General features: G+C 38.9%; 1 protein-coding gene across 4 annotated transcripts in view; it reads left to right on the forward strand.

Moving 5' to 3' along the window:
• Positions 1-2,022: 2,022 nt before the first annotated feature.
• LOC105043900 (polyadenylate-binding protein-interacting protein 9) overlaps positions 2,023-16,387 on the forward strand; it is a 15,447-nt gene continuing 1,082 nt past the window's right edge. The window contains exons 1-9 of one of the 4 annotated variants that reach the window (XR_012139134.1): positions 2,023-2,822; positions 3,188-3,298; positions 3,722-3,766; positions 11,951-12,023; positions 12,116-12,228; positions 12,338-12,397; positions 12,649-12,719; positions 12,798-12,866; positions 13,083-13,174. Coding sequence is in view for 1 of the 4 variants with exons in the window: in XM_010921628.4 (XP_010919930.1) it covers positions 2,436-2,822; positions 3,188-3,298; positions 3,722-3,766; positions 11,951-12,023; positions 12,116-12,228; positions 12,338-12,397; positions 12,649-12,696; positions 12,798-12,866 (906 nt within the window). In the remaining 3 variants the exon portion in view is untranslated. Of the gene's footprint in view, positions 2,823-3,187; positions 3,299-3,721; positions 3,767-11,950; positions 12,024-12,115; positions 12,229-12,337; positions 12,398-12,648; positions 12,720-12,797; positions 12,867-13,082; positions 13,175-16,387 lie in introns of those variants that run through there. The other 3 variants (XR_831789.4, XR_012139133.1, XM_010921628.4) reach the window with 3 other exon arrangements.

Genomic DNA, 16,387 nt, shown 5'->3' on the forward strand with positions numbered 1-16,387 from the left:
ACGATTCGACGTACCTGCCCCAGATCAAGCCACGTTGCCTCCATCCGCCTGAACGGGTTCGGCCCAATGGCCTCCTGCCACATGGCAAAAAAATCGCATCTCAGGATTCACTAACCGACGGCGGTTTGCATTCCCGAGGAGACGACGGAAACGGCGATTCCTGTTCCCAATGGGACGCCTGACACCAATGGGATGTCTGACACCAATGGGATGTCTGACGTCGGACCGATCATTGGTACGATCGTCAGAGTCGGAGCATGATGTGATGGATATCCACTCCTTTCGTCTGAAGCCGTCGCCCACGCGGAAACGCTGGCCAGCACGACATCTGACTCAAGAGTGGGGGGGCAACTGTTGGGATATACCGACCGACCCCTTTTACGCCGACTCATCCTCAGGCCTGTTCGACCGACGCCCGACTCTACCGACCGCACCGACCGACGACTGCCGACAGTAGCCGCCGACATTATTCGACCGAAGGTGTGCCGGTCGGGCGGATCCATTCTGTTTCCGACTAGCCGAGCGGTGGAGCCCAGATTACCGACCCACTGTCGGATGGGGGTGGCAGCCGACGTCCGACTCTCGCAATGCGCCAGACTAGCCGACAGTGTCCCCGGGTCTTCACCCGACATCCTGCAGCCGAATGCCGATGTATGGTCGGTCAGCTCTCCCAAACACCGTACGACTGCTATGGGCTGCTGTCCTAACAAGGACATGCGACGTAACCGTCCTGGGGGCATCGTCCTGCCAAGGACATAGGTCAGTCCCAGTGATTTGATAGCCCACGGCGACTTGTCAGTCCGCGGTGACTCTGACAGTCTCCGACGATTTGACAACTCCCCGGTTGTCTGTGCCATTAATGGCGGGACCACGCCGCGCTCTACTATAAAATGGGGAAGGCAACAGTATTGGAGGAGGTTTTTCTAAGCCCCTGAGAGCTCTCTCTCTCTCTTTCTCTCTCGCTCTGGCCCTCTTCTGCTGAGCCCCTAATTCTTTTCTACTGTTGCCTAGTGTCCTCTCTGATTTGATCGTCGGAAGGTCTCCATCGGAGGCATCTTCGGTCAGTGTGGACTTCTCTTGCAGGTGCTCATTTCCGACGACCAGACGACGAAGGGATTGATCGCAATACTATTTATCAAAATAGACTCCGATGTCCCTAAATTATTTATTTTTCGTTCTTAATTTGCCACTTGTATGTTGTAATCTTTTAATTATTGTATTTTTAGGCTTTTTGAGTTTTGACTTATGATATTTTAATTTTTTAATAGATAAATCATTTTGTGATCATTTAGGATCATGCATAAATTATATTGATGATTGTATGGAACAAAGAAAATCAAATCATCAAAAATTAAAAATTAGATCATAGTTTGTATCATTGTTGCACTTGTTTACTATATGATAAGTTTTTGACCTTTTTTTTTTTGCCAAAATATATCAAAGAATCTCTCAAATTTTCATTTGATCATTGATTGCTGATTGCTTGGTTATTGATCATAGAGAACTGCCAACACAAAAGCAATACAGACATGCAAACATAAATTAAAATAAAAGTAAAAATTCTTTTATTTTAGGGAATCGAAATGTCAAACTTTATTCAAATAAGTTCATAACTATTGAAATTGCAGTATTTCTAGAAACGGACTATTAAAATTAATAAATAGTTTTTTTTGTCCCCGCTCTCTTTTCTAAATCACAAACTTGAACCGAACCCTCGGATACTTCCAAGAGGCAATAAAAATCCAGGCAACCCTTGGTTAACGTGAAACTATGTTATGCCACCATGTAATCGTGCACTCCATCAATCACGGCCGCAAACTCATTCATCGAGCGTGTCTTTTGATGTACTATTTTATAGAAACGGGCGGTTATGATTGACGATGTGGCCGTCCACATCGGGCACACGGTACGGAGAATAAAATTTCCTCTAGTTAACACACGCCAACGGCAACAACGTAACCACCTCCCTGACGCCAGCTTACGTTTCCCCGCTCCCAGATGTCCACATTTATAGTGCCACCCCTTTGACATGCGCGCACCTCCCCTTCCTTTTCCTCCATTAACCCTCTCACTCTGCGCTCCCAAACAAAAGAGAATTCGAGAGCGCCAAAAAATACGTTGCAAAATTTCACCACTTTCTTTCCGTCTCTCTGTACAAATTAAACTAAAGTCTTTAAATTCCTTTCCATTTATTGCTAGCACATTGATAGTGGTTTCCCCTTTCTTTCAATCCATTCTTTTGCCACTCTCCCCACTCTCGTCTCTTCTTCTATCTTTCCATTCCAACCCAGTTCCAGTCCTCTCGATGTAAGAGAGTGAAAAAGAAAGAGAGAATTCGTTTTTTTTCCTTCTGCTTTTGTTTTTTTTTTAATCGGATCGGTGGCGGTCTTCGGGCGTTCTGGTGCTTAAAATAATCGGATTGGTCGGAGGCGGAGATGGCCGCGGTTGCGGAGAACGCGATCGGCGCCGGCGACCAGTTCGTCCGGCGAACCCCGCCGCCGCCGCCGCCGCAGCAGCAGCAGCAGTGCGCGAGGTCGTCGGAGGCTGAGTACCAGCGCGACGTGCGCGAGCTCGTCGATCTGCTCTCCAAACTGAACCCCTCTGCCAAAGAGTTCATTCCCTCCTCCTACGCCTCCGTTGGCCACACCGCCTCCAACGCCGCCGCGGGCCCCGCCGCCGGTGGGAGGAGGCCGAATGGGCGGCTGTCGGCTGACGCGCCGGTGTTCCTGGCCTCCTCGGATTACTACGGCAGGGCGATTGTTGCGGGGAATCGGGATGTGGGCAGCGGCGATGGGCCGTACAACAACCAGCAAACCCACAGAGTATAGACTTCGCTTTTTTCTGTCGTTCTTGCTTGTTTCGTCTTCTGATTTCTTTGTAAGAAATGGTGCGATCGTGGGCTCGCACATGGGGGTGATGTGGGGTTTCTAGGGTTTTGGTTTAATTTTAATTTTTTTTATTCAGTTGAGTGGATAGATGGATTCATCGAAGGCTGGAGTAGCTGGACAAATTTGTTTTTTTGGATGGAGTGTGTAATCTTCTGTTGCATTTTCTTCCTTCTATTATTCTCGGCCAATAACTCAACCTGTTTCCTTTATTTTGCTTAAGTTTTGGGGCTTTGTATCGGGGAAAAAAGAACATTTTCATACACGATTTTAATTGATCTTTGGAGTTTTTTTTTTGCTAGAGAAAGAACAATTACAGCCAGGGGCGGCGGAGGTTTAATGATAGAGTTCAAAGAGCGCAGAAGGAGGACTGCATCAGGCGCACTGTATATGTAGCTGATATTGATCTGCATGTAAACCACCTAAAATTAGGGTCTTTCTTATGCTCATTTACATTCATCCTACTGTTCTGTTAACATTTTCTTATAATCCCATGAAATGTTTCTGGCATTGATCAGCATGTAAACCATCAAAAATTAGGGTCTTTCTTAGACTGGTCATCCTACTGTTCTGTATTTTACTGATACTTCAATAATGATACATGTAACTTCACAATGTTAGCTTGCTTATGCTTTTGTAGTTTAACGTTGTCATATAATTCCACGAATGTTTCTGTTAATGATCAGCATGTAAACCATCTAAATTTAGGGTCTTTCTTACTGTTCCATATTTTACTGATTAGTTATAACGATCCATGTACAATGTTAACTTCTAGTGTATTTGAACATTCTTGTATATATTTTACTGATCCAGACTATTTGATTGGTACATACCAGGTAACAGAGGAGCAGCTTGCAGCATTGTTTGGTAGCTGTGGGAAAGTAAGTCTTTCCAAATGTATCCTAAAATATTAGTAATCCATGTTATCAGGAGGTGAATATTGTGACCAGGCAATTCCTGGGAACGGGGTGAATAAATATTGTGGGCTCAATTTTAGAGTGTTACTAGTTCTTGGCTCTGTCATGGTACATTTTTATCTTGTGTTTTCTAGTGTCTTTTGACCAATGTACTGCTCTTTCTGGTGTTATTAATTCATATGCTGACATTAGCTGGTCAGAAGATGATATCCATTTGAGTGTTTTAAAGAGTTGCTTTATCTATCACTCTTTTTTTTTTTTTGGTGGGGCGGGGTGCCCCTGGGGCGGGGGGGCTCAGGACATGGAGGCTTGTTAAGGGGTTGAAGTCTCCAAGGGTTGAGGATGAATGAAAGGCCCCATTTAGACCCCTAAATGGCCCATCAGGGTTTGGGGAGCTTTTTTTTTTTCTAAATAATCCCTTTATATCACTTTTTTGGACCCTGGTGTATGAAGCACGAAGGCTTTTGGGCTTTGTTTCTACTCGAGGGTGTGTCGAGAAGCAGTGAGCTGGGTCTTGGGACCACCTTTTGGGGCATTTATTTGTATTCTCTTCATCTTTGGTGGAGCTTCATGATTGTTTTTGAACATTAGCGTAGGTTATAAGATGAACCATGCAAATCTCTTCTGTGCCTTTTGTTTTGTTTGAATTTGTAGTTATGCCTTTGATTTCTCCTTAGTATGAGAACCATAGGTCTGTGCATTAGCTGCAAGATAATTGGACATGAGCCATTTTCTGGTCTTTTCTTTCGATTTTGAATGAATGCATGAAGTAGGACATAGATTTATCATGCTCAAGAAGATTCTGTTGAACCCAAGCTATTGCGCTTGTCAGGCCAATGCTTTTACCATTGCACCAAAGTTGTCTAAATTATGAAATTATGGGATATAAATATGTAAATCAGTCAAGTCATGATCAATGTAGTGCATTTATTTTTGTATATGTTTTGGATGGAATCCAAGTGGTTCCATTGTAAATCAGTGCATGGTTTTAAATTTTTTGATCAAGTAATGAAACTTAATTATTGATATCATATGGGAAATGAACTGCGAGAAATAACTAAACATATGTATCTATGCTTAGTTAATGCAATGAATATCTTCCGTTTATATTTTTGCATTTGACCGATAGTCAAGTTGTTTCATCTGAAACACATTAGAAGGCTGTTTGGATGTTGGAAGATCTTATTGATCATTAAGATCTTCATTGGTAAGATCTCATGCTTAAAGAATATATAGAGAATTGTTTTCCTAAGAGAAACTACAACAACTAAAATAGTTAATCCTTATTTTCTAGAATAGATAATCCCTTTTCCAAGATGATTCAGCTCATCCCAAAAGTTCGGATTAGTTGTTGCTTGGCTTCCTGTTGTTTTAAACCATCTTCCCACCTATTTAAATTTAGAGCATAAGCTCCCATTGGAAACAAGGTTTTAAATCATGTGGGATGGGGCTGTCCCGATTTTCTCATGGAACAGGATGCGCCGCTGTCCCACTCGGTCCCGACACTTAGGACAGAGGATGTCCCAAGGTATCTCGATTAGAACGTTGGGACGCTAGTGGGACGGCTCTGTCCTGACACATGAGATAGTATTCCATCCCGGTGTCCCACGCAACGTCCTGCTGGGATCTGAATCCTTGATCGGAAGCCTTATTGGGATTAATTTTTGCTTTGCTTTCCTATCTTTTGACATCCGAATAGGCCCTAGCAAGTAGCAACACATATGTATACGCTTAGCTAAATTGCTTTCATTCAAAATAAGGGCCTAAACTAGGATATACTTATTCAAAGTTCCAGTTAAGTTGCTAGAAAGGGACTGCATTTCATTTGGCTTGTGGTTTTATTTCTACCTTGGAGATGAACATAGCTTGCTATAGGAAAAATTATTATCTTCCCCCTTTATATAAACTCTTTTATGGTATAGGTGATTTTTAGAGATTTTGCTCCTTGGTTGCATGAACTTAAGTCATGACCAAGAAGACCCTCTTTCTCATTAATGACTTATTGGTTTCATCACAGGCCCCTTTTGTCAAAATCTAACCTAGCCATGAATACACCAATCTTTACAAGGTTGATCGTAGGTTGCAACTGATAGTAAAAAAATTAAAGTCTTTCCATGGAGCCTCAACTTGGAGCTTTGCACAAATTGACGAACCTGCCGATATTCAATAAGAAAAAGCTTGGATGATGATGATAATGTAAAGTTGACATGGCAAAAACTGAAAAAAAAAAGATTGTTTTGACCGATAATCAAATCATGCATTTTTTGTGTTTTCTTAAACTAGAATTTATTCATTTGAGGAACCTTGCTCATGTTCTTCCTAGAATTTGGAGGTTAAAATAATTGTATAAATATTATCATATGCTGAAGCAAGATCTTGTTGGTAATTGTCTCTAGATTTGAAGTGCCTGCTAATCCCACCTTTTGCTTAGTATATTTGGCAACAAAAATGTATCTCATGTAGAGATACACATTGACTTGTATGTAATTATTAAAGAAGTTTTATTGAAGGATGGGTTACATAATTAGGAATCTTGTGATTCTCCTATTCATTTTAAAGGGGCTAACAACTAGTGAAGGATCCAGATGTTCAAGACCATTAACGTGAGACCACATTAAATGGTTCTTAAAAATCTCAAAAACCTTTCAATATCATTCACACGATATCACATTAACTAGTTCATAAATTGAACTTAGATAATTATCCAGCCTTTTTAAAAGCTGAAGTTCTACAATCTCTTTTAGGAGAGTAGTTGAATCAAAGCACTCACAAGTTTCAAGACATGCAAAGTGCGATGTCGGAACTCTAAGACTAGTGTTGTTCATGTTGATGGAATTTGAGTTTGTTGAAGCAACATATGTTGAGATTGATTTAAGTTTTTTTTTTTTTTTGGCATGTTAGTTATATTTCTCCTTAAGTTATAATGTCATTATTGAATAGGGGTGTAAATGAGTCGAACATGAGCTAGCTAAGCTCTAGTGAGCTCGGCTTGAAACTATAAAAGATGAGCTGAAGCTCCGCTCGAGCTCAATCCAAGTTGAGAAAGCCCCAATAGAGCTTGGCTCAGATATAGTCAAACCAACTCAAGCTCTGCTCGCTTAAGCTTGGAAACTAAATCAAGTCGAGTTGGAGCTTGCTCAATGCATTCAAGCTGATGCAAGTACTCCTTGAGAACACCTAGGAATATTGTTGCTGAAACTCATCCTTGTCATGGTTGATGAGATCTCTTGATGATTGATGATGTGATAGATCTCCAAGTGCATGGCATTAGGGGAGATCAAAAGCCCTGCTTGGTGGCAAAGCCCGTGCAATAATGTGGAGACAATGGTAAAGGAGAATGGGGTGCTGGAGCCCATGCAATGGCATGGGTTTGAAGGCATATGAGGAGAAGGTCGTAAAGGGAGGAGATCTGGGGGATCCATCAAGACCCTAGCTTGCAGAGCTGATACATCTTTGGATCTCCGACCAAAATCTCTCTAAGTTAGAGACTTGATAGAGAAGACAAGTAGTTTATGGTGCTGAGTGCCATAGAATCTGTGAGCAGGGTCTTAACTCTTAACCTAGATAGAGGTCTAATCAGGGAAGGAAGAGGGGGAGGAAAGGGTTGGAGGAAGGATCTAGAGGTGGTGGATAGTGGAAGAAGAGAGGGATGGGGCAAGTGCTGCTTAGGAGTAAGAGAGCCTTAGGGCTTCTTGGTTATTTTGAATATTAAACCCACACTAAAGATCAAACATTGGATCTTGATCCAATTATTGGATAATAAATAAGTGATTCAGGCATTGGATCAAGTTCTACAGCTAATAATCTTATCATCATATTAAATTTATAATTATGTCATTTCTTCAAGTCATACTATGTTATATAATTTTATTATATTAAAAAAGAAACTTCGAACTACAAGTTGGATCTACTTGAGCTCTATATTTCAAGCTCAAAAATCTGACTTGAGCTTGCTTGTTTGCTAGTTGAGCAAGCTAATTTTGAGATGACTTTTGAGCTAAACATGAGCTAGCTTGCGAACAGCTCATTTGTTTGAGTTCCTACTTTTTCCTCAAGAAGGTATTTAGTGGCAGAGTAATTATGTGACCATTTATTTGAGTTCCACTTGTGGGCCCACATTCATTGACAAACTACCTTATTTACTTGTTTGCTTATTTTAAAATAGGACTACAACATACAAGAATTTTAGGAAGAATGAAAAGATCAATTCGAAGGCTAAAAATTTAGATGAATCACCTATGACAAATATGGAGAAATTATATTTATGTAAACATGCAATATCATTGAGAAAATCATCGGCTGTCTTTTATTTCAGATTACCACATCACGATATTTATTATGGAATTAGAGATATTGAAATTCATAAATAGTATAGGGAACATATAAATGAATTTGTTTGGTACCCATAGTTCTGTGGAACTATGGGTAATTTTGAAGGATACCAAACAAATAATAAATAATATGACACATATGATCCATTTTTATATGTTTTGGAGGAAAACCACATGATTTATTTGCAAAGGGGCCAAAAAAAGAAATACTCATTCATTCTCTTGTATCTGTTTGATAGGCGACAAAATGGAAATACTCATTTTAGCCTTATTTTGGGCATCATATTTTGTGCTTCTTTTATTGTAAAGCCTAGTGCAAGTCAGATCAAATAATTTCTTAAAGATTTTCCTTTTAATGTAAAACTAGGTGGTTGCTTTTCTTTTTTCCCCCTCTTCTGAAGCCATTTTAATGTTTATATGATAAGGTTATATTTGTGCTCAGACATTCAGATTGTCATTTGTTTAGCGTTTGCCCATTTGATTTAAGATATGTATCCATTTTAGTATGTTTGGAGGAAATCCAAGTTGTTTTATTCAAAACACAGCCAAACAAGGTTATATTCATTCAGCCTATTTAATGGGTTTATAAACCCCAAATGGAAACCTTTTGTGAAGTCTTTCATTCTTCTTTTAGTGGCTAGACCGGAGCTAGTCAGATGATGTTAATGCATAATTTTCTGCGATATTGAGTAATATGCCGTTGATAAAGTAGATTTAGAGAAGTTAGACCCACTGTTCTTGTTGTTTGTTTGTACTACTTCATGCTTGTCATTTTGGAGGATGATGTTAACCGCTGAACAGCGAGATAGTTCTTTAAGGTTTCCTTGGGTTTTTGAGGCACATTACTATGTTCCAAGGATGGTGGAACTGTCCAGTTTGAGGCATGCCAAGCTATATCAGCCTCGGATTGGGACGGTTTGGGCAAGCAAAACAAGAAACCAGCAACAAAGGGGAAGAGGGACGAGGAGAGAGAGCAAGAGAGGGAAGGAAGGGGGGAGAGGGGGGGGGGGGGCTTGGAAGCCCTCCTCTCCTACTTCGGTCGTCTGTTGGGCAGCGCCAAGCCCTCTTTCGAGCCCCCCCCCTCTTTCGACATCTCTCTCTCTCTCTCTTTCTCTCTCTCTCTCTTCCTTTCTCTCCTCCCTCTTCCCTTCTAGTTTTCCTTTTTTTACAGCACAGTACTATGCCGTGTTATACCACTGGGCTAGCGGCACAAGTGCTAGCTCTAGTACTGCAAACCTTGCTATGTTCAATCTTATGCAGCAAGTGTCAGTTGGATGATAGCGACCCTTCCATATCTAGGTAAGAATTGACATTTGAGGCAATATTCAGGCATTGATGAGACTATATGTCAATAGGCTTTGTTTCCAAATGAAGATGAAGTTTGTGTTAAGTCAGTTGATGGTGGAATGTGTGGCTCATGAATGAATTCAATACTGCTGAAAATGGTTTCTCATGATTTTGCTTTAGTGAACTAAATTTCTTCCTCATTTAAAGAATCTCATTTTCATTATTCCTGCGATCCAGCAGTGGATGATAAAAATGGAGTTCCATAATTTTTAGGTGTGCAAACGAGCTGAGCCTAGCTGCGTAGTGGGCTGCTCAGGTTCACCTTGCTGTATGATGGAGGACACAGGCTTGAGTAGAACTTGAGTGGAGCTTAACAGGACTTCGAGTTTTGTTTGTATGAGATCTGAGCCGAGCTTGAATGAGCTTCTTATGGAGTTGAGCCAAGCTCCTATTTATTTTTGCAAGCCTTTAGTGTTCAGGCCTTGTTCATTATGAGTTGGGCTTCAAAATCTTTCTGAGCTTGGCTTTCTTTCCTTGCTGATCCAAGCCTGAATGAGCCAACCAAGCTGATCCCAAGCAACTGGAACTTGTCAGATTGTTTGCAGTATGATACTTTTCATTAGGCTCTCATCATGTTGGCTAGTTATGTTATTTTGTTTGACCTAGGGTTCATTTATTTGGAAATGTAGACTTCCTATACTATTCACTGGGTGAAAATTGTGGGTGGCTGGGTGCATGGCCACTGCGTTTGTTGGATTCTGTTTCTTTGACCACAAAATTGCATCTTTTCAGATCACATCCAGTTGCAAGAAAGTATGATTTCCGGAAATGTTTCAAAAATTGATGAGGTCATACTCCTTGTGAAACTATAACTTGATTGGATATTTAGATTTTCATCTGGAACCCTCATGTTCAAGGTAATTTTTTTTTTAAATAATTCTTCAAGAACTCCTAACCTAAGTATTTCATCAGCAGGGTCTCAATCTTCTAGAGTGATTCTTTCTCTCATATATATCTTGAAGGAATGCCAAGTATGACTGACGTAAACACCCTTTGAATGTAGTCATGGGAAGGTACCTGAAAGAGTTACATAGGAGCTTTTGCAAAGGTGCAGCTTGGTGGTTGATTTTTAAGTTCTATTTTAGGGTTAGTTGGTCATATAACTCAAAATTTAAAATTGGTAATATTTTTCACGACTGGAATCCACCAGCGTATTTTAGGATAAACATATCTGTTGAACTTGGATCTGGTATGTTTTTTGCCTAGAAAAAAATTAGAAAAAAAAGGGTAATATTGTGATCATTTATTTGAATTTAACTTCAGAGTGGCGCCAAAACAGCTATCCTGTATTATTTATTTACTGCTTAAGCTACTTGTCAACCTTATGTTTCATGAATATGAATACAAGAAGTGAAGGAATCTTTGATTGTGATCTGGCTTGCTAAGGAATTGTATATGGCTGCCCCTTATTGTGATCTCATTTTCTCATGATGAAAGGTGTTTTTTTTTCCTGTTTTCTTGGGGTAAGTTTCTTATGCTGAAAATTGATAAAACTTGGGTCTCAGAAGGTTTGCAGACAGAGAAAGTGGGGATTGCTTTATGGCCCTCCTACTCCTATGTAAAGTTGTTCATAGGATAAAACAGGATAATATGAAGTTTATTTTTGGTTGCATAGATTTCATACTGTATAATGATTACACCACAAAGCTTGTAACTTCTTCATTACATCACTTGGATACCACAGCTAATGATTATGGCACAAAGCTGGTAATTTTTTCCCTGAAAAGACAAATATGCCTTAGCAGGAAAAAAGGTTAATGAGGGAAGAGCATACAATACCACTCACATATCGCAGTTCTGCCCATCCAGCAGAACTATTATCTGCAGGATCTCTACCTGATGAGGATAGGTATTTTACTGCTCTGGTTGCAAAATTTGGCTGTCTGGCAATGACCAGTCATATCTGACACTTATCCAGTGCTTATTCACAAACAAGGCCAGGCCTTAAGGAATGTCTGTGCTCTGTTTGATATGATGCGAATGCCCAAGGTGATGATCGCATCCAAAGATCTAGGTGCTGACACATAGTTTGTAATGGTTGTGAAGGCTTTTTTGATTATGTTGTCTTGAAACCTTTTTCATCTTATTAGTAGATGGCAGTATAATGCCTGTTGTCCATCTGAAGAATTGCAAGTGCCATCCGTAGCTGCTATAGGCCTTGCTAAATATTCTGGGAAGCACTTGGCACAGACAGGAAGGAGAAGCTGTATTAATGAATTACAATTAAGAATATTTAGTCCGTAGGACATATTCCTGCCCCTTTCTATGAACTTGTGGTGGAAATTTAGGCTTGTAAGACTGCTCTGGATTTTTATTGTTCTAATCATGCTTTTCTTTATATTTCCCCTATGAATTTTCATATATTTTTATTTAGTTTATATGATGTATTGTTTTATTTCATTTCCTCTGTTAATTATGATAAGCTAGTCTGTAAGCGAATGTTTGACATCTTTTAATGTGCATTCTGAAGGTACTTGATTGTCGTATTTGTGGTGACCCCCATTCATTTCTTCGATTTGCATTTATAGAGTTTGCTAATGAATGTAAGTTAACTTGTACCATCTTAATCTTAGCACCTATATTGTGACTCTATGATTTTCACAAGTAGAATGGTAACTGTGGATTATTCTAGCAGATGGTGCAAGAGCAGCACTAAATCTTGGTGGGACAATGCTAGGTTACTATCCCGTAAGAGTGCTACCTTCAAAGACTGCCATTTTGCCAGTGAATCCTACATTTCTTCCACAGGTAAGCCAACTGATTCTTACGCTGCATTACTAAAATTATCATGGTATATTGTTTTCTTATAAAATAGCATTCTCGGTTTTAAAAAAGCTTTTTTTGAGACTTAATACAGTCTGAAGATGAAAGGGAGATGTGTACAAGGACAGTTTACTGCACAAATATTGATAAAAAGGTAGAGTAGCTTCTTCTCGACTCTTCCATGACAAGCTTCTTTCTGCTTTGCACATTTTAAGAAAATACAAGGGTGAAATAAAGGGTAACTGGTTGATTTTGTTTTTGATATCAAAAAAAAAAAAAAAAAAACGTATTAATTATGTAGAAGTTTGTTGTCTCTTCAAAGTTATGCAGCTCGATTGTTTTATTTCTAGTTAAATGTATTCCTTTCTTTATCAATTGATAGTTTTGGCTTTTCTTCTTTTGCAGGTTACTCAGTCAGATCTAAAAGAATTCTTTGAGTTCCTTTGTGGTGAGGTCAGCGCACTGCCCTCAGTCTGGTATTTTTCTCATCAGTCGGTGAAGACAATTATGTTTTCAAGGCTCTTTTAATTGTTAGCATGATTTTGCTTATACAGGTTTCTCGCTTGAGGCTTCTTGGGGATAACATGCATTCAACCCGCATAGCATTTGTTGAGTTTGTTCAGGTAATTTGCATTTCTCAAATGCATTTATCTTATTTTATTTTTCTCTGATTCAGAATTTGACAGCCTTGTTGGTGATGTTTGAATATAATCTGGCTCCTACCTTTCTAGGGTTTGTATGTTCATGTATTCTATTGCTTGTATGCATAATATGCCTGCAGTATTGATCTAATATTCACATTTTGCTTTGTGATAACATCAAAATAATTTCTCGGCTAGCCTTGCCTTGGAGAATCAAGCAGAAGTTGGTGAATCCACTCAGATTTAGTCAATGCTATATAACAGCAATGAACACAATGTGCTGTCCTGAGGTTCATACATTCTACTTACCTGTTTACTTATCCGATTGTTTGGTTCAGTGTTCTTGAACTTACTGTTCCATTCCGGCATTTTATAATGCTGCTTACAGAATATCAATAATACTCACATACATTTGTTAACAGGCAGTGACTAGCTATGTAGTGGTCATATTTGTCATCATGATATGTCATACAACTTAATCCCCAAATAACTCGTGTTTCAGTTGAACATATATACAAAAAGATAATTCCATAAAATTTTGTAAATATTAGTCAATATTACAAGGAAGTGTTAGTGACAACCAGAATAAATCTCAACTGTATTTGACCAGAATCTTTCTCCAAAAAAAAAAAAAGACCAGAATCATAACCACTTTCCATCCCATTAGTGGGAGTTAGCTTCATCCATCATCTTTATAAAGAACTATAAGCCATAACTACAAGCTTGTTAAAGTTCATTAATTACACATTCTATTCGGGCTTTCTTACATCTCTTTTTCTCATAGTTTGAGCTCAACTTTATAGCCTTCCCTAACCAAGGGCACCTTTAATCTTTCATATATTGTGCCTGATTCATCTCAAATTGCTCTTTACTACTTTGGCCTCTCTTGCCACAGCTGCTAAACTTACCTAGATCATGAAGTAAATATGCAAGTTCAAATTCATAAAAGCTTATGATCAGTTGGAAGCATCTTGCTGATGTTTCTCTTGCATCTTGATTTGTATCTCCTTTGTATCTTTCTCAATTCTGATTTAGTTCAGAAAAGGCTTCTTCTATAGCAATAAGGAGTTGATACTAGGCAATCCTTTTCTCCTTTACCACTTCATTTCTAAATGTTTAGCCAGATGTTAGTTTGAAATATATGGCATGATTGAAGGTTAAGCAGGTGCTAGAACTTGAGATGGGTCCAAGATGGGGTGTAGCACAAACTGTACACTAGGAAAGGGGTGACATGTGGCCTTTTAAAACAAGATTTACCATCTCTGTATCAGATCCCATACTGGTATCATCCTATTACTGTGTTAGGATGTGATACAGTATGAGACGGCGAGCATACCGAGTGTGGGTATGGTGCGATACTGAGTACCGGTTCCCGATATAATATGGTATGTTTGGTATAGTACAGTACTGATTTGTACGGCGAACCTTGTTTTAAAGGATCCTAACTGTATCAATTACTTGACCTTTTGGTGCATTCTTTTGATTGATTGAAAAAAATGTAAATGTAATTTTGTGACCTAAATACCTATGGATGATGTTATTCCCATATATGTAATACAGTTACCTTGCTTTCAATATGATCCATTTTGGAGGGACCTGTACCCAGCTCTTACCATTAGACATGAGCTAGTGTTTCTTTTCTTCTTTGTACAATGCACAATGAACATGAAGTTTCACTTCAGTGATTGCTGGATGGAAGATCAGTTGGCTGGATGAACAAGCTGTCATCACTCAGGGAAGATATGACAATAATCAGCTAAAGAAGTTCCTAAAATAATTTAATAAGATGTTGAGATGGAATCATGCTTGTGCATGTTTATTCTTTAGTATTTGTAATAAATCAGAAGAATGATTCTACAACTGAAATTTTCTGGGAGATTGATTAGCATGTTTTTATTTGGAAAGCAGTAAGTTGTGCAGAGTGGGAGATTACTATAACAAGCTAAAGACTGGGAAAAAGAAAACCTGGCTAAGTTCAGATGGTATTCCAATCATGGTTTCAAGTGCTGATTCATGTTGGGCCAACAACAACACACACAACCTAGGGCGGCAGAGCACCTAAGTCCTTTTTTTAAAAAAAAAAAATAAAAGACTATCAAGGCCTCTTTTTACTAGATTTTGGCAGGGAGAGTGCCATGCTGGCTGCTAGCCACCACTCCCCATGTTAATGAGTGTAAATCCTTGATTCTAATATTGGTGGAAGACTATTCTAGATCTTTTAAGGAGACTTTGAAATCTAGCAGGATAACTCATGATTGAGGAAGCACAGTTATCTCATGTGAGGAATAACAGATTCATAATTTCACGAGATATCATTGTATTGTAAATATGAGTGACAATATGGAGCGATAAGGCTAATTGGCAAAACAATATTTGAAACAGGTAACAAGTATATCAACCAACTACTTTAGTTCCGTGCCAGGGAGTGACAAGTCGAAGCAATTTTCTTGCATAACCATGAAAGAGGAGATTCCTATATGGGATTTGTGGATCTAAAGAAAGTATATGGTACAAACTACAAGGTGCTTTAAAGAAGCATATTATCTCAGTTCTAACATTGAGATTATTACATAGGTTATGTATTAAGGTCGTAAACAAGTGCATGATTGGTTTGGTGTGAATGAGCAGTTAGTAGGATTGGATAAAAATTGACCCTAATTTTGTGCCTACTTTATGCTAGTAATGGACGTGTTGACTCCAGATTTCAAAGAGGAGACTGCTTGATGTTTGTATTTGCAAATGATGGTGTTATTGGTAGGGTTTAATGCATGATTGTAGATATGGAGGAAACTTTGGATGACAGAATGAAAACTAGTTGTGCCAAAAAAACAGTTTAAATTGATTTCTTTTTCAATATTTTATCTACTTATGTGTTCAAGGGGCCTGAAAGCAGTTTCATTCACCACTAAAATATGCAATCTGTGCATCCTTCTAAGGTGGAATCTTAAATCTCATGATTTTTTCTCTTAGTTTACAGCATGCTTCTTGTTGATGTTGATTGTAGATGTCCATATTGGCCATCTTACAAATGATGGTCCGTATGCTTCTCTAACTATTTCTTGAATCAAATCTTTCAAATTGTTGTATGGGTCCAAATTATTCTCCATTATTATGATAATTACCCATGAGATACATGTCATCCTTTTCATCCAGTTTTCCATTTTTATGTGTCTCCACCTGAACTTGCAATCCTGTAATATAAAACTCATAGCTTTCTGGAAGCCCAGGTTCCAAACAGAATTCTATCTGGCAAAACCAGTATCCTTAAACAAAAAGGTTCCTTTAGGGGCCTTTTCTTATGCAGTCAGTCCACCTATACTCCTACTAACAACCAGTCTTCTAGGTTTTGTGGCAGACCCTTCTCCTGCTTCAATTTACCTTGACCTGATTTTAGAACAAGAGCTCGACATACATTTAAAATGCTGTTTTCCTATTGAAGTAAACAAGGTATAGGGATATTTATATTCATGAGGTAAATAGATTTTTTTTTAAAAAAAAAAATT

Source organism: Elaeis guineensis, chromosome 2 (genome assembly GCF_000442705.2).
Source record: "Elaeis guineensis isolate ETL-2024a chromosome 2, EG11, whole genome shotgun sequence".
Classification (NCBI taxonomy): domain Eukaryota; kingdom Viridiplantae; phylum Streptophyta; class Magnoliopsida; order Arecales; family Arecaceae; genus Elaeis; species Elaeis guineensis.